Genomic DNA, 23,905 nt, shown 5'->3' on the forward strand with positions numbered 1-23,905 from the left:
TACTCCTGATTGATGGCAATGGGAAGCAGGTATGGAAAAAGAAGCCCAAGAGACAGTTTGGCTTCACAGGTCATATCTCAATATCTAAGTATAGGAAAAAGCCATAAAGGCCTTAAGCTCATTTTCTTCAAAAGTGAAGATTCAAGAATTCAGCTATTCCTTTTAGCAAATTTAATTTACCTTTTCTAATTTGGGCAGGTCACATTGAAATATTCAATTCAGGAATAGAACATAATTTTTAATCGAATTAATTAAAAAAAAAAGTAACTTATTTTTCTTTAAAAACAAAGATAAAATGAAAATGACAGTCAATGAAATTGGCAGAAAACCTTAAAATTACATACCAGGAAACCAAGGATTACACATATGCAAATATATTTTTGAATTTCTAGAAATTCTGTCTATGAAGAGCAGCTCTTCTCCTTTAAAGCAGCTTTTATATATTGGAGTGAACACAAAGTATAATTTCATAGATCAATGCAGAAAATGGCCCTGCTGCTGTAACTTGTACTTCTGTGCTGCTCCATGCTCCTGAACTGAAGGGCTGTTATTAAATAATAGTAGACAGTTTAAATTTGGAGCTAAATATGGCACTATCTTCAAGGAACACCAACACCAACCTCCTCCCTACTCACCCACCGGCCTGCCCCAGGAAACTAAGCAATGGAGTGCACTTGGGGTCAATGAGAGAAAGAGAAGACCAAAACCCTAAGTAAATTCCTGCTTTTTTCCTGTGTCTTTTAATATATAATCAACAACACCATTACCTGCCTCCCATAATCAGTTATTTTGGCTCTCACTGGAAGGTGAAACAATAGATGTTTTGCTCAGAAAGTGGATGCTGAATTTCTATCAAGAAATATTTTTTTCCAATTACGTATGCCAAGTTTTTTTCACTTAGTTAAAACCAAAAATTTATTTTATAAAGTGATTTATACTGACAGCCTGGAAAACATTGATCCCATATGCTTAAATGTCACACTCACTGTGCTGTACCATGCAATAAGATTTAAAGTATTACATGATGTTATAACTGATATTGTCACAAAATATTTTAAAATATAATAAAATATAAAACACGCTATTTTCCCTCTCCTATCATGAATCATTTTAGTCTATTCCTTTAAAGACTTGGAGTTAAAAGGTTTTCACAATAACCTATTAATGTCAACTGTTTCACAATTGGTAACATAAATTCATAACAAGTTTCTCTTTTTTTTAACTACACGGGAACATCGAGTTATTTCTGAAGGCAATGTTTCCTGCAATTTCACTTTCTTCATCAGAAGTCACCCACAAGGCAACTGCTCCAGGTATTTCAAAATGAACTTTGTTTGATGGCTTTAGTTATTTCCATTCCTTCTGGCTAAGGAATTGCAAAGCAAAGCAAAGCAGAACAGGTATTGGAGCACTGTATTACAGATAGGATCAAATGCCATATAACACGTAGCAACTGTTTTGTAGCCAATAGCTAACTTCTAATAACTGAATCACAAAATTACTGCTAATTTCTTGCTAACTGAAATAAGACTTTCTTTGCAAACATCACCTTGCTGAAAGCTTTGAACATTTTTCTCTTTTGTTTTTACAGACAAAGTAAAAGCAACAAACAATGCCCTTCACTCCACTCTGCAATACACAGTAGGTTGATTTCTGCACTGACATTTGTTAAATTAAAACTTCTGATTCATTTTCATCTTTTAGAGTGGAATAGTGAATTTGCAGAGTAATTGTATTTTGCCCAAAAGAACAACAACCCAGACCCCAAATGCTGTCTGTTTTAAAAGCTTCAACAGTTTGGGGTTACATCTGTTTTTTCTGCTCTGCATACTGTGCTCACTTCAGAGATGATGGATATAGAGGGATGAGGATCCTTTAGAAACTGTCTGATGTTGCAGCTCCTGAATGTTATCCTAACTAGTCATACGAAATTTCTTCTATGCTGCTTGCTGACATAAGGTTCATCTACATTGGCTTTTTGGCTTGGATGAGCAGTGTTTTTCTCAAGTGATTTTTCTGATTATTGCACTGACCAGACTACAGCTGACACCACAATGTGGCCTTAGAGTCAACAGCCTGGGCTTCTTTCACATGAAATTGGAATAGGGACTAAATTACTGGTGGCCTTAACTATAGCTCAGCCAAAGTGAATACCCTCAAATGTTTACAATACGGATGTCAGGTCCTTAGCACAAACACCTTGTCTCTGAGGATCTGCTCCTATTACACTGCACTGATTGCTAAGGTAGACATATAGCAGGCTATCTTCAGGTCCTAAATTAATAGTGATAGATCTAAGGAAGTCAACTGCCAAGTCAAGAGCATATCCCATAACACCAAAGCAAAATATAGGCCTGTTTGGAAGGCCTTTTCCTACATATGACAGAGGTACTAGAGGAACTTTTTACTTGGATAGTTTTACAGCTCTGTACTTTTGAAAATAGAAATTATTAAACTCTACAGAAACATACACATTAAAGCCAGCTACATGGAAAGCAAATTCTACTTTAATTATAATTAACTGTTACTGTGGTGTACTAAATACAATCCAATTATTTACCTAAACTTGATCTTCAGCATATAAAATTTATCTGATTTTGTTCTCTGTACTTAAATCTGTTGGTAAACTACATCTGCAGGAGGTCCAAGAAAAGCCTTAGACTACGTATCTTGTTGAAAAAGTAGTAAACTGTAGTTCCTAAAAAAACAGGCTCTGGATGACAAGTACAATCCCATATGAAACACACATTAAGCTGAAGTTGATGATTCAGTGGTGCTCCTGTAAGAAGCTCAGGCATGAAAAGCACAGCAGCAGTAATGCACCAAATCTGACTCACACCTAAGTTAGCACAACCCAAGTGCAGCCACCAGAACTGCACCCACCTTCACATGTCTGAGTTTGATAGCCAACTACACTAAGGCTAGTATGAAACATGAGAAAATGTTGCTGTTATCTTATTCCAAGCTGCTGTTCAAGAGCTGAATCAGTGATTAATTGATTGGCCTAAAGGGAAAATGCAGAGAAAAGAACAAAAATAAACAGATGTATGAAATACTATACAACGTAATATATACCTAGGATCGACCACACTACTGCTCTGTCAGATTGGCCTGCAATTCGGAAATATTCCTGATTGGCAGAGGTCACTAGCAGGGTAAATCAGCTGCTTAAAACCATGAGAAGTTCTAATCTCTTATTTCTATTCAACTTGAATACATTACAGTTCTTGGCTAATACTAGCAAGTTCTTTTTTACAAAAAAAAAAACCACCTAAGAATACCTGTTTTTACCCATCTAACTAGGTAAAATTTTTCATAGTTAATATATGGACACTGTGAAGGACAAAATATTTGATAAAAAAGGTACAAGGAAGACCACCACTGGAACAGAAAAAAATACATTCTACCACACCAAAAGGAAGACACAAGCTGTTTCCTTAGCAGTGATATCCCCACTAGACCAAGCAGCCCTGCAAAGATCTGCTAAAGCTGCCTCAATTTGCTAACACATTATTCTACTGGGGCTAATACCCTGGTTTTCAAGAAGAGTTAATTAGTTCAAATGAAAACCAGGCCATCCAGCTAAACTGCCTCTGCTACCTGAACTACCTTGCTTGCAGGGCACTATAGAAAAAAGACTATATTGTTTATAAAGTTTGTAATAAAGCCTCTTTTTCTGTTTCACTCATCCTACCTTAATTTAATCAAATTAATGTATGCATTTATTTAAGAGCTACCTCTGCATGGCACTGGGGAGACACTACGGTGTCTTACAAAATTAGATTTGTCATGATACAGATCAGATTTAAGGTTACAGAAAGAACATCCATTGCTTATTTTAGAAAAAAAAAAATTACAACTGTCATTACTGGTATTAGCAGCTGAAGTATAATGAAAACAAATGTAATACAGGACTGGAGGATATTATCAAAGAGGAGGCAACAGACTTTTCTCTGACATGTCTAAGGTCTAAAGAAGCAAACTCCGTAAGGTTTAAAAGAAGAAAAAGAAAGAGCTATTAGGAGACACCTAAGAAGAAACTTTGGCGCTTTCAGCCATATGACCTCTTCACTGAAAAGCCTGTCTTCACTTATTTCCAGCTTGCCATAAACTGAGAGAAATACTAAATAAGTATTTCAGTGGAAAAGATACATACATAAAAAGAAGATTTAAGTTCTTCTGCCTAAACACACAACAGACTTACATAAAGCGCAACCCTCAGACCCATTTCTTCAGCTGACCTGAAATTGTCGCTGCAGTAACTTTAAAAAGGACCTTGTCTAGCAAAGTAACCAATTTGTATGTATTCTTTTTCTTACAGTTCACCAAAAAGCTGAATAACAAACCTAGGTCTTACTTTCTTCCTCTTTCTCAAGGAACTTCTTCCTAAAGAACTTAAGCATTAAGACCCAGAGCATTTAAAATCAGAGGATTTTTTCTGGAGAAACCGCCCACTTGACTGATTGAAGACAACAAGGAAACCTGCAGGCTTATTAAAGGGAAACAGTTGTAATTACTAATTGAGTGTTTCTCTTCTCCTAAATAATTTCCATGTCTTGGTCTTGTATGAGAACATACTAATGAGAAGAGGAACAGGAAAATGCATGAATCACAAAGATGAATGAGCACTGTCACAAGGTATGATGGAAAGCCAGCAGTTACCACAGGTACTGCTGTAGGAAGGGAAGAAACTCTGCCCTCTAGATGGCATTATGTGCCTATATATCCCACATGCAATTGAAGAGTCCTGCCAGGCAGTCTAATCCTTTCCCCACCTGCACAGGAAACACGGGCATCCGTCAAAAAGATCAGAAGGCAGTTGTTAGTCTCAGGGGAAGGTGACTGCTGCACATTGCTGAACAGCACAACAGAGGCTGTCCTGGGGCAGAGACTCTGTTTTAGCTGTTTCATGGGGGAAACAGAGGAAGGGTGCTCAGCTTGAGACAAAACAGAATGGAGGATCTTCCTCATCCCATATGGGGAAAGGCAGCTTACAACTGGCAGGAATGGGCAATATGTGAAAACATATAAAAATATTGCCTTTATGAAGAAAACAAACCCCTTCTTCTACTTGGCATTTAATAGTAATGCAGATCTTCAGCAGGCAAATGCTCATTACAATATGTATGTATGTGATGCAGGTATCCAAGCCCATGCATATGAGGTTATACTGTACCCATGTATAGCTGTTTTGATGACACATTGAAATTAGAGAACTAGTTAGTGAGTGCAGATATCTGTAGAGATATCTACAGAACCATCAGAGAAAATCAGAGTCAAACATAAGGGACTGACTGAGGTCAGACTATTCCACATTCGATTTATCTATTGTCTTTATATATTTATAACTAATCTTAAAATCTGTGTTTGTCACCATGACAGATTAAACAGACTTAAAAATAATCATTTTAGTATTTTCTGCTGTGGACTCTTAAAGTGGCTGCATAATAAAGCTAGTGAATATTGAATCTCAGGACTATGTTAATCATACAGATTTCACGTGTATAGTTAAACATATGGCTGACACAGGAGCTAAGAACCTTATATGCTAGAAGTCGGCACAGCTCCAGTAATTCTAGTAATATGAGTGTAACTATACCTGCCCAGAATCCCAGCTATAATCTCCAATTCTGTATTTCTACAAGACAAACAAAAGGGATGTAACTACTGAATTAAGAAAAAGTGCATCACTATGAGACTTCATTACTGTTTCATTATTTTTTGAGGCCAGTAAAGAGAAAAGGAAAAAAAGAATTATTTTGCTAGTTGCTAGAGTTGTAAGGGATTTAGCTCCAACAGGTGAGGTAAATTGATTGAGATTTTCTATAGAGCCAGTAGAGAATGTCCACAGAATACCAGGTTTTCTTAATAGTCTGAAATGAACTGCAGCTATTTATTTAGTTTATGAACCACACAGCTGGCATTACTGCCAAATCACATGCATTAGTATGTAAATTAAAAATATAAGGTGTGATTCTACAATCTCTGTCACACAGAATCTTTCCTCTGAAAGAGGTGCCACTATGAGCAATGAGCAAGCTCACAGAAAGTGCTTGTGCAGAACTGGGCCCAGAGTGCATACCTGATAGAAACTATTTAAAAAAACTACTGGGTCTCACTCTTTGAATGATAGATGTGTTGGGATAAACACAATCACCTAGATCTATAACACAGTGTTGGAAAATCTCATTTCATTCAGCAGGGAGAGTGAATTTTCAATTGTACCACATGCCTGATTGCTAAAAAAGGTGAGTTACATTATCTACTGATTACTTGCAAGAAGGCACTATACATGGAGAGAAGGGCACTGAAAACTATCATTCTTTAAATTATAAAAGTCGGACTGAAATATCAGATTCCTTCACTGCAACCTAGCAAGGACTTTTTGCAGAACACAGTTAACATTAATTTCAATAGAGGAAATCTGACAGGTTTAATAAAACCAAGAAGATTTTCCTTGACTTCTGTGACTTACCTTTTCTTCCCTGATCATGCCTATTCCTCAGACCTTCTGGCACCAAATCATTATTGTTGTAGCCGTATTCAATACTTTGAACTATTTAAAGAGTATTTGTTGTATCAGCTAAGTAAGTACTGGTACTTAGCTGTAAGAAAAGAGCCATTGTACTAGAATTTTGAATATCAGAGAAAAAAAAAATTTATAATCTGCTTTTACAATAAATATATGCAATTACACTTTGTTGTGCTACAATTAATGTTCAATGCTTTTCTAAGTTCTTTTTTCTTGTGGGGGGGAATTACAGAGCTTAATATACTATCTTGACAATACTATAGTTTACCTATAATTTTCACAACTGCATCAACACAATAGGTAAACTAAAGGATCTTCTAAACAATACCCTAAAATATTACTGTGAATTTAAAATTGCATTTAAGGATGTTTATTTCACGTGGAAGATGATGGATTCACTGCTCTGGAAAAGAATATTTTATGTCATTCTAACTTGAGAAGTTACAAGTCAAGAACAGTTTAAGTTATTAACTCTGCCTTCCCAATGTGCCTTGCACCTCACTTGGATAGACTGATGCGTGTGATAAGATCACTGAAATATCTGATGCTACAAAGCTAGTAACTTTTATTAAAACCTAAATTGATTGCATGAGCAGGCTAAGGGAGAAGAATTCTGATACGCAGCAAAACTCCCTTTATGTAAGTAGTTGATGGGGTATGACATGATGTCACACTTAAAACTATTAAATGCAGTTTTAATCTTAACAGCATAGGAACAGTAGTTGGAGCATGTTCTGTTGAGCACTTCACTGAATTAGCAAATTCTGGCAGATTACTGCTTCTTGGGTACCTCATATTAGAAAGCAGAGGCAATCTGTAAGTTTTTACCTTTTCAGCATGTGACAAAAATTCAGAAGCTCTGCATGTTGTGACCCAAAACATTTAACTGCTGAACCACTGCTGTGGTGCTTTATAGAAGATGAGATTCAGTATCTTTTTATCCCAGACTTAGTTAGAAAAGAAAACAATACCATCTGTTCAAATTAAAACTTCCAGGAGGCACCATGGTTGGTTTTAGAAACTAAGTATTTTAAGCTTTCATTGAACTGAACAGTCAGAAAAATGCAGATATGCATGGCCTCCTCCATGCCTCTTCACTAGTCAAGGAGGCACTGTCTTAACGTACAGCCTTATATGCATTAAGGCACTTTCCCATCTCAGGAGATGGACGTTTTTGGTGTAACAGTAGATCAGCATTCTTCCTCTAATGATAGCAGCAAATGGTTACAGCAATAAAAAACCAGCAATTCTGAACAGCTCTTCCCCCTGGCAGGGGGGATACTGTTGTAGGTGTCTGTTACAGACCACCGGATCAGGGTGAGGAAGTTGACGAGGCCTTCTACAGGCAGCTGAGAGCGGCCTCACAGTCACAGGCCGTGGTCGTCGTGGGGGATTTTAACTTCCCTGATGTTTGCTGGAAGGACCACTTGGCAACCCAGCCGCAGTCCAGGAGGTTCCTCCAGTGTATGGATGATAACTTCCTCCTGCAAATGGTGGATGAGCCGACCAGGAGAGGAGCGCTGCTGGATCTCATCCTCACTAACAAGGAGGATCTGGTTGAAGCAGTAAGGGTTGAGGGCTGCCTTGGTTGCAGCGACCACGAGATGGTGGAGTTCAGGATCTTGTGTGGCAGGACTAGTAGAATACCAAGTAGAATTGCAACCCTGGACTTTAGCAGGGCAAACTTTGGCCTTTTCAAGCAATTGCTAGGGGAAATCCCATGGGCAGGGCTGCTTGAAGGTAAAGGGGCCCAAGATAGTTGGTTGACATTCAAGGACTACTTTTTCCGTGCTCAAGATCGGAGCATCCCGACACGTAGGAAGTCAAGGAAGAGGGCCAAGAGACCTGCGTGGCTAAATAGGGAATTGCTGGGTATGCTCAAGTGGAAGAGGAGAGTTTACAGGTCATGGAAGGAGGGGCTGGCCGCTTGGGAGGAATATAAGGCTGCTGCTAGAGGATGTAGGAAGGCAGCTAGGAGGACTAAGGCATCCTTAGAATTAAACCTGGCAAGAAGGGTCAAGGACAGCAAAAAGAGCTTTTTTAAATACATGGCAGACAAAACTAACACCAGAGGCAATGTAGGCCCACTGATGAACGGGATGGGTGCCCTGGTGACAGAAGATAAAGAGATGGCAGAGTTACTGAATGCCTTCTTTGTCTCTGTCTACTCTGCTGCGGGCAGTCCTGAAGAGCCCTGTACCCCTGAGACCTTAGATGAAGTCAGGTCGACGGAGCGGTTTGCCTTAGTCGATGAGGAATGGGTTAGAGACCAGTTGAGCAATCTGGACATCCATAAATCCATGGGTCCAGATGGGATGCACCCGCGGGTGCTGAGGGAACTGGCGGAAGTCATTGCTAGACCACTCTCCATCATCTTTACCAAGTCTTGGGAAACGGGAGAGGTGCCTGAGGACTGGAGGAAAGCAAATGTCACTCCAGTCTTCAAAAAGGGCAAGAAGGAGGACCCGGGTAACTATAGGCCGGTCAGCCTCACCTCCATCCCTGGGAAAGTGATGGAACACCTTATCCTTGGTACCATCTTAAGGCATATCAAGGATAAGAAGGTTATGAGGGGCAGTCAACATGGCTTCACCAGGGGGAAATCATGTTTGACCAATCTCTTAGCCTTTTATGAGGAAATAACACGGTGGATGGATGATGGCAGAGCGGTGGATGTGGTCTACCTTGACTTCAGCAAAGCATTTGACACAGTCTCCCACAGCATCCTCACGGCTAAAATGAGGAAGTGTGGACTGGATGATCAGGTAGTGAGGTGGACTGCGAACTGGCTGAAGGAGAGAAGCCAGAGAGTTGTAGTCTATGGGGCTGAGTCTAGTTGGAGGCCTGTAACTAGTGGAGTGCCTCAAGGGTCAGTACTGGGACCGGTATTATTTAATATATTCATCAATGATTTAGATGAGGGAATTGAGTGTACTATCAGCAAGTTTGCTGATGACACTAAGCTGGGAGGAGTGGCTAATACGCCAGAAGGCTGTGCTGCCATCCAGCGAGACCTGGATAGGCTGGAGAGTTGGGCGGGGAGTAACTTGATGAAATATAACAAGGGAAAGTGTAGAGTCCTGCATCTGGGCAGGAACAACCCCAGGTTCCAGTATAGGTTGGGGAATGACCTGTTAGAGAGCAGTGTAGGGGAGAGGGACCTGGGGGTCCTAGTGGACGACAGGATGACCATGAGCCAACACTGTGCCCTTGTGGCTAAGAAGGCCAATGGCATCCTGGGGTGTATTAGAAGGGCGGTGGTTAGTAGGTCGAGAGAGGTCCTCCTTCCCCTCTACTCTGCCCTGGTGAGACCGCATCTGGAGTATTGTGTCCAGTTCTGGGCCCCTCAGTTCAAGAAGGACAGGGAGCTGCTGGAGAGAGTCCAGCGCAGGGCAACTAAGATGATTAAGGGAGTGGAGCATCTCCCTTATGAGGAAAGACTGAGGGAGCTGGGTCTCTATAGTTTGGAGAAGAGGAGACTGAGGGGTGACCTTATCAGTGTCTATAAATATATAAAGGGGGAGTGTCACGAGGACGGAGCCAGGCTCTACTCAGTGGCAAACAATGATAGGACAAGGGGTAATGGGTACAAACTGGAACACAAGAGGTTCCACTTAAACTTGAGAAGAAACTTCTTCTCAGTGAGGGTGACGGAACACTGGAACAGGCTGCCCAGGGAGGTTGTGGAGTCTCCTTCCCTGGAGACATTCAAAACCCGCCTGGACGCATTCCTGTGTAACATTATCTAGGTGTTCCTGCTCCGGCAGGGGGATTGGACTAGATGATCTTTCGAGGTCCCTTCCAATCTCTAACATACTGTGATACTGTGTGATACATTCAGTGGGCACAGATATTTTCAACATCCCTGTATAAATTCATATCCCTGCTAGATCATCCTAATTTCTGCATGCCAAAAAAGAAATTGCCCAGAATTTCTACTGGTTTAGGAAAAAAAGGTGTAAAAGAAGAGAGAAAAAAGGAAGTCCTTTTAGATCCTCAATATTTTACGTGTCTGCAAGCACATTCTCTTCTGTTAAATACTCTTCACATACTAACTGGATTTAATGCGCTGCCCAGAAGAGGTTTCTATTAGTCTACAGCTTCTATATGAAGACATTATTTCTATTAACATCCCAACTGGTAAGGTGCATTGACCACTGAAAGCTATTCAGCTTCTTTGCTGACTATGGTAAATGCAGCTTCATGCACTCACAGGCAGCATGCAGGATGGGTGGAAAAGCCTCAATGAAAGATATGAACAGAAGTAGGGCATGCACTGGGAGGGGGGTGGGTAAAACATCTGGGAGGGAGATGTATTTAAAGACCAGCATGAGTGGGTGAGAACAGATGGCAAAAAGGGAAGTACCTCACAGCACACAGATAAGGAGAAAGGTAGCAGCCATGAAATTTGCTTCCCAAAGACTAGGATCAACAGAGCCACTGACCTGCAGTAGAAGAGTTCAAGCATCAACAGATTATAGAACGCGTTCAGCTTGATAGTACTTGTTCAGTTTTAATTTAAAATTTACTCAGTTATTGGGAAGCTAGAACAGTTTCCCGATACGATCACCAGCAAAGAGCTGGGATAAACTGGACTGGTTTTGAAACCAGTGATGCAGGTCAGCACTGATTCATTATCAGCCACTGGACAAGTTTGGAAATAAGACTTTCCCTGCTGCATTATCTGATCCTTGGCTATAAAAGAGTTCTTAGACACAATGCAGAAAAGTAATTATAAAAATCTCCTACTGAAACGATTTAAAAGTAAAATAATCCAATAATTAGGATTAAATAGGTTGGCCTTTGGTGACTGATAAGCATAATGAATGTGGATGGTCAAGGCACTGGGCTAAGAAGAGGCTTCTGGCTGAATCAGATTAAATGGATTGTTTAAAACAAGACTGGTCGCTACAAAATATTTAGAACACTGCTACAAAATATTGAATAGTTTCATGATTTTTCTATGCATCTCAGTAAAGTGATACCAATTTCCTATAAACCCAAGTGAAGCAAGTAACGTTCAATAAACAAGAAGTTTTTCCTCACAGTTATTTTCAGAAACTCAGGCTCTTTCCCCTGCATATGGTATGATTCTTTCCGTGGAAAATAATATAATTATGATTTTTTTTATCATTTTACATTGTAGCACATGGAAAATGAGTGGGGTTAAAAAAAAAAAGGAGAATTATGTAAGAGCAAAACAAAAACCACCAGCACCCCACTCAAAGTTATCTTCTCAATCCACTCAAAGGAAATATGTACCCTTCTCATATTTCTTTTTTATCTTCCTGATAGTTCATTGATACCGTGCCTTTCTTCCTCTTCAGGGTAGTAAAAACACAATATCGGAAATACTTGACATACTTCCTCATTTGTTTAATGGTGATGATACAAGGGAAATTACCCCTCTAATATATTTGAACATTTAGCTGATTATCCTGAGTGAGTTTTCTCCCAAAGCTCAATTTATTAAAACAAAACACATCTTTCTATGATGAACTGCAAAGGGCAAGAGGGCAAAATTCTATAATTAAAATTAGAGTGGTTTCATGACTCTTTGCTAGCAGATGCTGCTTCTACAGCAGCTTAGTTTACTGAAACTTTGAGTCTCACTCACCCGCAAGCAATGAGATTTTCACACATGAATTAGGCTTTTCATTTGAAAACTTCAGGGTTACAATTTAATGCTACCCCAATAGCTTGGTATTTGGTGAAAAATATCAGGTCGTGAGCAGCCTTGAATTGTTACTTTCTGAGGCCAGTGGAACTCTGGCAAATTGCAGAATTTCTGGGAGGGAAGGGGGCCACTCACCAAACCATGTAACCACTTCCTTGTTAACAATGTTTATTTTAATTTGAACATAAATACTGTGATTTTAGCAAGGCGTTAGTTGTGCTAGTCATAGGCTTAGGTGAGTACATCATCTCTTTCGAAGAGCTGAGACTGCTCCCACATAATCAAAACTCATTAATTCCCCATAACAAGGTGAAGGTAAGCTTCTCATCTAACTGGGGAGCATGAGGCATGCTCATTCAACCATGAAACACAGCAAGTGTCAGCAAAAATATGATGTCCTATCCTAAACCCAGGCACTACTTATCCTGTAACAGATGGACACACACTCCTCACGTCCTTTCAATTTCTCAAAAAGAAAGGGGAGTGTGAGTAGATACTGGAAAGGACATAATGCCACCAACAAAATTTCTCTATCCTACAGATCCCTTTTTTATTGGCAAAGCAGAACATTGTTCAAAACAACCTCCATTAAGTGCTCTTGGCCCATTTAGTTTCGAGCAATCCCAAGCAGCTTACTTTCTTCATAATTAACCAAAAGTAAGAAACTTTCTAAGAAAGTTGCACTACTGTAGTTGCAAAGAAGGAAGTTTGGAAGAGCCAGAACATTTCATACAGTTAGACAAAGTTAATTCATACTGAATTATCCTCACTGCATAAATGTCTGTGCAAATGAGAGACTTTAATAAGCCTTCAAATCTGACACAGTATTTATCACTGATTAAATTTTAAAAATCAAAGTAACTATGGCTTTTACAGACATGTTTAGATTAAGACTGACACTAGCTCAGTACATCAGTTTAATTCACTTGCAATTACGCAGGTGCTCGGGCAGCCTGTATTTCGGTCATTTAAGGCCAAATTGGGGCAGAGAGCCCATAACTCCATATTGGATAACAAAGGTCTGGGACAGTCTTTTAAGGCCTTTACAGACAGCAATTTTAAAATATAGAATATTCTTAAAACTTTCCTCTGTGCTAAACTGGTGCTGAAAGTATACAGTCTTGCTATGAGAGGCCATATAATACCTAACATACCAAAAAGGGCAAATTCAGGTTTTGTGAAAAATTTCCAACATACATGCACTGGAAATACAACGTTATTGTTTTACTATAACTGTGTATATATGCCCACATATATCTGAAATTGCTGCATGGGGGTTGGTGCATGTCCAGAATAAATTATATTTTTTGTACATTTCTGTCTGCCATTTAAAAAAAAAAATAAAATCTTTAGGTGATGAAAGCAGGTTAAAAAAAAATTACATCTCACCAAGGAGTTGCTATGTTACTCACTGTACTTCACTAATATTTCATTTTTTTGCAGCATTACAAATACACAGAGAAGTTATCACAGATTTTTTTTCTTTGTAAGAGTTAGAAGGCATTTGATCATAACTGTTGAAGTAAATTAAGTGGCATTTCAAGAGCTGCCAACTAAAAATGCTGAAGGCACAAAGGAGTTTTTGATATTCAGCAAATCACAATTAATTTCAACTGCATAAAATGGGATATAAGATGGTATGAACCATTTGTTATTTGTCATCTGTTGCATTTGATTAGAAACATATGGTATTTATCAGTCAGTAGAGTGGAAATAGAATTTGCTGTAAATGATAAAGGATGTACAAGGAGCAAGGGGAGAATATGTATATATGTTTCTTATCAAGGTATGTAATAGCTTTCACTTGGGCTGACTGCAAAGATACTGTTATACTGATTTGTATTGTTCAGTGAGAAAATTTCTAGGTTAAACAGAAGTTCATAGAACGTGAAAGTTATAACAGAAATTTATTTGGCAATAAATTTGACAGCACCAGAGGAAAAAAAAAAATTAAACACAATTCTTCTGATATCGAAGTCATTTAAAGAATGCTTTTAGTGAAAGTAAAGCCTCACCCCTTCTTCACACTTAGGTTTGACAATTTCCTGATCCACATCCAACAGAACAAGATGACTACAGTTTTCCTTGCATTGAAATTCCTGAAGAAAACCACCATGTACCTCATATTTACCACGCTAACACTCCAGGAAGGGAACAAGCAATTTATTTCATGTATGGAAAATAAGCTGTTTTCCACATACATACTCATAATAAATGCTTGGAGCAATGTAGAGATATCCCAGCCGCTCCAGCCAATGAGCTGGCTTCAGTTGGAGCTCAGCTCAGATGCCTCGACACAAATGCCCGTAGCATGGGGAACAAACAAGAGGAATTACAGATGTGTGCACGTCTACGGGGGTATGATATAATAGGCATCACAGAAACATGGTGGGATGGCTCCTATGACTGGAGTGTTGGAATGGAAGGTTACAGGCTCTTTAGAAAAGACAGGCCCGGCAGGCAGGGAGGGGGAGTTGCTATTTATGTTAGGGATAGGCTGGAGAGTGTGGAACTGTCTGGGAACAGGTGAGCAGTCAACAGAGAGTTTGTGGGTCAGGGTTAAAGGGAATATAGCTATGGGAGACATTACTGTGGGGATCTGTTACAGACCACCTGATCAAGGAGAACCTGCGGATGAAGCACCCCATAGACAGACAGGAAAAGCCTCACGCTCACAGGCCCTTGTTCTCATGGGTTACTTCAACCACCCTGACATCTGTTGGAGGGATGGTACGGCCCGGCACAAGCAATCCAGGAGGTTCCTTGATTGTGTGGAAGACAATTTCCTTCTGCAAGTAATAGAGGAGCCGACAAGGAGAGGTGCCATGCTTGACCTCGTGCTCACCAACAGGGAAGGGCTGGTTGGAAATGTGACACTCTAAGGCAGCCTTGGATGCAGCGATCATAAGATGCTCGAATTTGAGATCCTCAGGACAGTGAGAAGAGCGTGCAGCAAGCTCAGTGCCCTGGACTTCAAAAGAGCAGACTTTGGCCTCTTCAGGAACCTGCTTCAGAAGGTTCCATGGGATACAACCCTAGAGGGCAGAGGGGCCCAAGACTCTTGGTTGGTATTCAAGGATCACCTGCTACAAGCTCAGGAGTGTTGCATCCCAACCAGAAGGAAGTGCAGCAGGAGGGCCAGGAGTCCTCCTCGGATGGATAAGGAGCTCCTGAGGAAAATTCAAACGAAAAAAGAGGCTTATAATTAGTGGAAGCAAGGACAGGTGGCATGGGAAGAATACAGGGATGTTGTCCGAGAAGCTAGGGACCAGGTTAGGAAAGCTAAGGCTCAGTTAGAATTAAACTTAGCTAGAGGTATTAAAGATAACAGGAAGGGTTTCTACAGGTACATGGCAAATAAAAAACAGACTAGGGAGAATGTAGGCCCTGTCAGGAAGCGCTCGGGAGAATTGGCCACACGGGATTTGGAGAAGGCTGAGGTTCTGAATGACTTCTTTGACTCTGTCTTCACTGGCAAATGCTCTGACAAAACCACCCAAGTCTTGAAACGCAGATGCAGGGACTGTGAGAATGAAGACCTTGCACCCACTGTAGGAGAGGAACTGGTTCGAGACCATCTTAAAAATCTGAACATGCACAAGTCCATGGGTCTTGATGAAATCCATCCATGGGTCCTGAAGGAGCTGGCAAATGAAGTTGTGAAGACACTGGCCATCATATTTGAGAAATCATGGCAGTCAGGTGAAGTTCCCAACAACTGGAAAAAGGGAAATATAACCCCCATTTTCAAGAAGGGGAAAATGGATGACCCAGGGAATTACAGACCAGTCAGTCTCACCTCTGTGCCTGGCAAAATCTTGGAGCAGATTCTCCTGGAAGGCATGCTAAGGCACATGAAAAACAACAAGGTGCTTGGTGACAGCCAGCATGGCTTCACTAAGGGGAAATCCTGCCTGACCAACTTGGTGGCCTTCTATGATGGGGCTACAGAACTGAGGGACAGGTAGAGCTGTTTATGTCATCTACCTGGACTTGTGCAAAGCATTTGACACTGCCCCACACGACATCCTTGTCTCTAAATTGGAGCGACATCAATTTGATGGATGGACCACTCGGTGCATAAGGAACTGGCTGGATGGCTGCACACAAAGAGTTGTGGTCAATGGCTCAATGTCTGACTGGAGGCCAGTAATGAGTGGCGTCCCTCAGGGATCGGTGTTGGGACCGGTTTTGTTCAACATCTTTGTCGCTGACATGGACAGTGGGATTGAGTGTGCCCTCAGCAAATTTGCTGATGACACCAAGCTGTGTGGTTCGGTTGATATGCTGGAGTGCTGGAGGGAAGGAATGCCATCCAGAGGGACCTTGACATGCTTGTGAGGTGGGCTGATGCCAACATTATGAAGTTTAAAAATGACAAGTGCAAGGTCCTACACCTGGGTCAGAGCAATCCCAGGCACACCTACAGGTTGGGCAAAGATGAGATTCAAAGCAGCCCTGTGGAGAAGGAATTGGGCGTGTTGGTCCGTGAGAAAATGAACATGAGCTGGCAGTGTGCGCTTGCAGCCCAGAAAGCCAACCGTATCCTGGGCTGCATCAAAAGGAGCGTGACCAGCAGTTCGAGGGACGTGATCCTGCCCCTCTACTCTGCTCTTGTGTGACCTCACTTGGAGTATTGTGTGCAGTTCTGGTGTCCTCAACATAAAAAGGACATGGACCTTCAGAACAAGTCCAGAGGAGGGCCACGAGGATGATCAGGGAACTGGAGAACCTCCCGTATGAAGACAGGCTGAGAAAGTTGGGGCTGCTCAGCCTGGAGAAGAGAAAGCTGCATGGAGACCTCGTAGCAGCCTTCCAGTATCTGAAGGGTGCCTATAGGGATGCTGGAGAGGGACTCTTCATTAGGGACTGTAGTGACAGGACAAGGGGTAACGGGTTAAAACTTAAACAGGGGAAGTTTAGTTTGGATATAAGAAGGAAATTCTTTCCTGTTAGGGTGGTGAGGCACTGGAATGGGTTGCCCAGGGAAGTTGTGAATGCTCCATCCCTGACAATGTTCAAGGCCAGGCTAGACAAGGCCTTGGGTGATATGATTTAGCGTAAGGTGTCCCTGCCCATGGCAGGGGGGTTGGAACTAGATGATCTTAAGGTCCTTTCCAACCCTAACAATTCTGATTCTATGATTCTAGAAGAAAGTAAATAACCTAGTATATTGTATATGTACCAGCTAAACCACCCATTTATCCCTGTGCTGGTAGACAGCTTTCCTCTTTTGGTACTTCATTCACTCGAAACTTAGCTTGGACTTATCCAATTTTTCCTTAGAAGTACACTGTTATATACATTTACATACATGTTTATACACACTTACATATGGTCTTTCATTTCAAGAGCAGCTCACTCTAGCAATAGGACAATGAATATAGATAGGGAGAATGAAATACTTTCACAGTACTCTAACAGATTAAGCTACATCTTTTCGTGAGCTACACTTGAGCAACAAACAAATACAAAGAAATCTAAAAGATTTCTTAAACGTGCCGATACCCATGAAATGACGCTACTAGACATTAATGGATTTAGTCCCATGTTTTGACTATTCCTATTATTACTAGGGTTTATTTATAGTCACTCTTCAGATTTTACAGTGCACAGATGGAGGACCAACTTTAATAAGTACTTTATTAGCCTTGCTGATTTTATTAATTGTTTATGATACACTAACATCTAATCACATAAAGTACAATTTAAAACTGACACCCACAGCATGAGAACTAACAAACAGCAGTTTTTCATTCATTTTCATATAGACTAATAAATATTTGGAATAATTACTCTGCAAATAGGAAAGGATTCGAACTGCTAATTTCATATAACTTCAAAAAAGCATGTCTCTTAATTAATGAACTGTAGAGTCTTTGACATTACAATTTACATTCTTCAAGAGAAAAATCAAGTGCAAGAATATGTAACACTAAACAACACATAATTAGAAACACTTTGTTTTAATTATCTTGGGTCATAATTAATGTTGGCCCTGCAGTTCATCTTTCTCTTTGATAGCTCCTCAGACTATTTATGTAGATTAATTCTTGAAGTACTGGCCTTCACTAATACGTGTTTTTGAACAAGTCGCTGCACAGCACTGACATAAGTCAGGAAACCTATTCACTGACCTTCCAGAACTAGACTCTGTCTGTCCATAACATTACACTATATATCTGGGCAATTTGCCACAACTGATAAAGGTTGTGACATTATTGAATAGCTTCCTATCAACTGAGGACATAAAGAACTGCAACTGTCAAGCAGACTAATTAAGGCAAAGCAAACACAAATAGTGCATATTTGGAAACAAAAGACTATGAAGAAACTACAATCATTCCCCATCAACAGATAAAGCAAGACAATAGTGAACTGTACATTCGTCAGATTTTATGGGCCTTAAAAACTGAATATCATGTATTTTTTCCCAAGTCAAAATTAGAGTTAATATCAAATATGTCTGGTTTACAGTCTAAGATTTTAAAAGAAAGAAAAATTGCAGAGACTGCCTTTTAGATTTGCTATTTAGATCCAAACATTATAACTGTTCACATTCTACTTCTAATAAAGTCCTCAAGAACAAAGATAGAGTTTTCATTTTATTAGAGTATAATTCAAAATAATGATTCAAAAGAGCCACTTAGGCAAAAACATTGAGGCTAAGTGATGAAGTCTTTGTTTACAACATAAGATCATTCTAAGGCATTTATTTATTCATATCTGTAACACTACATAGACCCTTGAACAGAACAGAATGGAGGAAATACTTGATAAATTAAAAAGATGCCTTTGTACTAGTTCAAAATTATATTAAAATATGCATAGTCTTATTTTTTAAAACACATTGAAACCCATGCTTCTATCAAGGAGCACAAAATAAGTTCAATATATATAGTGGTTATAGTCTTACCTGCACCTTGCCCATGGCTGCCTCAGTAAACTTTGAAACTTGCCCTCTATTTAAGAATTACCATAAGGTGCACCATTTTGCATCTTAATTTTTCCAGAAATGCACTCAAAACATAGAGTGTGCAATTCTCCATGTAGTCTACAAGGACATATACTTTCTGCGATCCAGCAGTAAAAAGATCTGAGCTCTCCCAAGCAAGCAATCTAACAATTAAAAGTTGAGCAATAAGCTACAATGAAGCAACACTGGTTTTATGACAGTTGTTAAACCATGCATACCAGTCTTACAATATTAATAATTATAGAATCACAGAAACTTTTAGGTTGGAAAAGACCTTTAAGATCATCAAGTCCAACTGTTTATTAGCATGAAAATGTAACTTCATACTCAGTTTCTGATAATGTACATTTGATAATCTGGACAACTCAAGCAAACACCTTTGAAATCGAGACATAATCAGTAAAAAAAACTAAATTATTATTACATGGTGCCAATTAAATGAAGAATAATGTATGAATTTGTTTTTAAAGATATATGATACTCAACATTAGAGAGGGATCCTCTCAGTGGTTCTAAGACTTAGCTTCTTGTTCATCCTTAGTAAATGAATCATTAAAAAAACCACCCCACAACAGGACTACAGGTGAACTGTGAAAGACTAGATTTATACTACAGGGTGATTCAGTGCCAATAAACCAATGAGGCAGGGGGGGCAGTGTGTTTTTTCTGTGTAAAACCATTGTACTTCTTACCTCCAAAGCTTTCAAACGCTCCAGCAGCCATTTCGTCTTTTCTTTTTCCTCTTCAGTGCTGCTGCTTTCACTTCTTGAATCTTCATCTGCTGGTGTGTGAATTTTTTCCATGCCTTCGTTACATTTCCTACTGTCTTCTGACAGCTTTTCCTGAAATGTTTTTTTTTTAAATGTCATTACTTATAGGTGCAAATGAAGTTAACTATGCAAATAGCATAAAATTCTCCCTTGTAGGTAAATGAAAAAGACAGAGCAAGTTGCTAGTTACAATTACAGCACTAAATAAGTGGAGTCATGAAGGGTCTATGAAACATGCTCCTGTGCCAATTCTGCTAAAGTGTATGCACAGTTTAACTGCTACATTTACTTAAGATTTTTTAAAAGTGGAACGCACCATCTTTTTAATAAACTAACTTGCATTTTCTTCTTTAGAAGTTGCAATGAAAACAGAGCATATCAGCTTTCAGTGAAAACCTTTTGCCACTGAGATATAAAGTGGTTCATTGAGGAAAAGCTAACATATGTTCATACCTAATGTATTTCACCTTTCTCCATCTAGAGCTAATATTTGAATTACTAAATAATGGGCTGAGAACCAAGCTACCACATACTGATTTAAGATTCACACTAATATATAACTGGAGAGAATCAAACTGACAGTAAAATTTTCAGAAGTGACCGAGTCAGTCACATTGGGTTATTACTAGATGCTGCTGCTGCTGAGTGGACTACGGCTGCTGAGTTTTACAAGAGGTCTATAAAAATCATAGTACTGAACAGCGAATCTTACTGACTCCATTAATTATGTGTCCAAGTTTTGTGCTGAGAGAATGAGATTGAGCAAGCAAAACATTGAGACTACAAGCAGGCAGTGTAAAATACTGCCCAAAACAACAATGCAAACACACAGGGAAAAAAAGAGAACTGCACAGATGTACAGAGTGAAATATCATCTGAGTGCAACACAAAGGGGACAGTCTCTACCTTGTAAACCATGTTCTCTAACTACATAAGCAGATGCACTGTGACAACTATTGAGAAGATTAAGGACAGAAAATGTGAGGTAAATCAACATAAAATAATGAGTGCCAACACAAATCGGGAGAAGTCCTTTAATGAGCTTTTAGCTTTCTTCATGTGCCTTCCTGTGAGTCTTATAAGCAAAAGCATGTACTTTCACAAGCTCTGGGTTAGTCTGTAAGTGAGATGAATTTCCCATAATTACTGCAGAACACAAACTCTGTATAAGCATAAAAATACACATTTTCATGAAGAACTGGCCCAGCTTGAATAACTGAGCAAATACAACTCTTGAAGAGTTAAGGGCAAGACATTTTCCTAACTAAACCCCATAAACACAACAGAATGAAAAATCAGATGGATCACATTTCTAATAATATCTTTTTTAAATATTAACTAGCTTAGAAATTGACCATCACTATGTTAAAAATTTAATCAAGAATCAATTTTATAAGCAATGGTCTTAATCATGGAATACTCTTACACAAACCATAGGCACAGATCTCATTCTCAGCCTCAAAACACAGACATCAAAGAGTCATTCCATCAGGTTTCCAGCATTAGTGCTATCCTGATCACAAAGGAATAAAAAATATAGTGGTTGGGTTGTTTTTTTTTCTTGCTGCTACTCTTTGGTTCAATGACCAAGCACCTGTAAAAGATCCATTAAACCACTTTCCCTTCAAGCCGCCCTGATGAGTGCATTGACATAAAACACTGATGAACTCTGGGAAAAAAAAAGTAAAATTGACAAAGGTATCTCTTTGTTACAATTTAAACATGAGCAATCATTTTCTGAAAAGAATGTGACATGAATTCAATGTGGCTAACAATGGAAGAAAACATCTACACAGGGACACCCCTCCTGCTCAAACTAAAGGGCAGCAATTTCAAAGGAAAGGTAGAAGAAAGCATAGGTTACATTTCATCACAAAAAGGGGAGTAATGCAACTTCGTGCAGAGTAACAACTCCCAGTCACGTAAAGAAGTAACCCATTCATCTTCTAGTTAAAAAACTTGATGAACTTTGCACACTAGTGGCATATCAAGAATACACATCCTGTTTTATTACAGTGCACAGAAAATCTCAAAGATTCTACTGCTACCCCTGCTTCAGTGTTTAAGTTCACATAATTTCAAAACTATTTTATTACTCAGTCATAATACATGAGTTTCAGGCATGGGCTGCAAAAAGTCCCTGACATGTCACCTACCTTACCTAGAAAAGCTGCAAAACTGAGGAAAACATTACTAACCTTAAAAATCATGCTTAAGCATGCAATCTGCTGAGGGCACTGCCCTGTCACTTTAACCAGTTCTATGTGGATGACACACACTAGGGGTAGAGTGGAAAATCTACACTCAAGAAAGCAAGCAGATGCTTCTTAAACACTCTCTGCTTAAAGTCAAGTCAAGTAAGGAGGAGGATGACAAAGGCTTTTGGAATGACAGAATCATCTTAAAATGCTAATATCAAAGGCAGCTGCCAGCTGGGGGGAGGCAGGAAGGAGCAGAGAGAGATTTGGAAGAGGAAATGTGCACCTCCTGTATGATGTTGACCAAATACTGCAGAAAGCTCTGGCATGAGCATGCTGAAGGCAGCGAATGATGGCATACAGCAGCTTATTCCTTTTTCCTTCTAAATTCCTTTAGTTGTGTTACCTCAAATAAAGAACGTTTTTTGACTCTTCTGAACAGTCTTCTGTTGTATGACTCATGTATTGCACAATTAAAGGCAGGCTGGGTTTTCAAGAACAACAAAATACTCTCCAGGACAGAAGTCCAGCAACAGCAGAGTTTGTGCTATTCTGCTGCTCAATGCACTTTAATTTCTGTGAAAAGGCAACAGATGGAAATGGTGCTCTGGAAGTAAGATGGAGGAAAAAAAAACCCAACTAACAACCCATCTCTTGGTTTCCCCGGAGCCAGTAAGATTTTAAGACACATGCCTGTACCACAGGAGGTACAGCAGCCCGTTGAGAATTCCACAGTAACATCTCATCTACACCTCTAATGTTCTGTATGAACAAAGAGACAATAAAAATATTAAACATTAAAATCTCACTAGATGGAAACTAGCATTATGCTGCACACTGTAAACCAGTTCCCACAGAAATTAATGAGAAACTTACAATCAGCTCCCACATTGTGTAAGCTTCTCAAGCTGGTTTAAACTGTCACTGCTTTCCTGAAACCAACAGTATTTTGTAGATCTTAAATGACATCCTGCTGTGACCATTATTTCAAAGTATTCAGTGTGTTCTATACACGAAAAAAATAATACATGGGTGCTGACCCCTTGGATCAAACACTTGGGGCCCTATAGCTAGGAGAAAACAAGAGATGAAAACAGACCCTGCAGTATGGAAACGGCAAGTTTCTAGAATCAATGGGAAGATATAAATCACTAGAGACATTGATCTATGAAGCTATACAATGCAGAGGCCTAACTGAGAGTTACCAGAAAGCTGGTTTTCAGTTAGGAAGAGGCAGTATAGTACTCCCTCTTTCCACTAATAACAGTAAGAACAGTAAATTAAGAGAGTAGGAAATCCACCTGAAATTACAAATGATAATTTGCTGGAATTTGTAGAATATAAATAAATATGCAATTTATAAATATGCAGAATATAAAGAAAAACTTCACCCTTTCACCTTTCAGAGTACTGAACAAGAAAGTGTTTTCACTGTTTATAAACAAAAGGAGTAACTATAATGATAGAAAAGATCATATTGAAGCTTTCAAAAGATAAGAGACCAAACCACCTATTTCAGAAATTTCTCCTTCATTCCAAGAAAGGCAAAAGGCTACTGCCCCCTCCCCCCCCCCCCCGCATTAGTCATTGGGATGCCTTTCCTCTAAGGCTTGTCACCTTTTCAAGGAATGGCCAAATGTCAATGGTACACCTATCCAGCTATTTCTTAACTATTATTATTTCAGAAATTATTGTACTTTTGAAGTTTTATTGCTAGCACCATCAGTTGTCTGTTCTTTGCCCTTTCTTCTT

At 39.5% G+C, this 23,905-nt stretch overlaps 1 protein-coding gene across 13 annotated transcripts in view; it reads right to left on the reverse strand.

Annotated features, from left to right (window-relative positions):
* The window catches only part of NCKAP5 (NCK associated protein 5), a 507,525-nt gene that overhangs the window by 117,538 nt on the left and 366,082 nt on the right, over window positions 1–23,905 (reverse strand). For all 13 annotated transcript variants that reach the window (XM_061442407.1, XM_061442190.1, XM_061442334.1 and 10 more), the window contains one exon: window positions 19,878–20,027. In XM_061442407.1, coding sequence (XP_061298391.1) covers window positions 19,878–20,027 — 150 coding nt within the window. The remainder of the gene's footprint in view (window positions 1–19,877; window positions 20,028–23,905) is intronic.

This window comes from Pezoporus flaviventris, unplaced genomic scaffold (assembly GCF_033815535.1).
Source record: "Pezoporus flaviventris isolate CSIRO_AGI_PZ_B2104156 unplaced genomic scaffold, CSIRO_AGI_Pfla_v1 ptg000001l, whole genome shotgun sequence".
Lineage (NCBI taxonomy): Eukaryota > Metazoa > Chordata > Aves > Psittaciformes > Psittacidae > Pezoporus > Pezoporus flaviventris.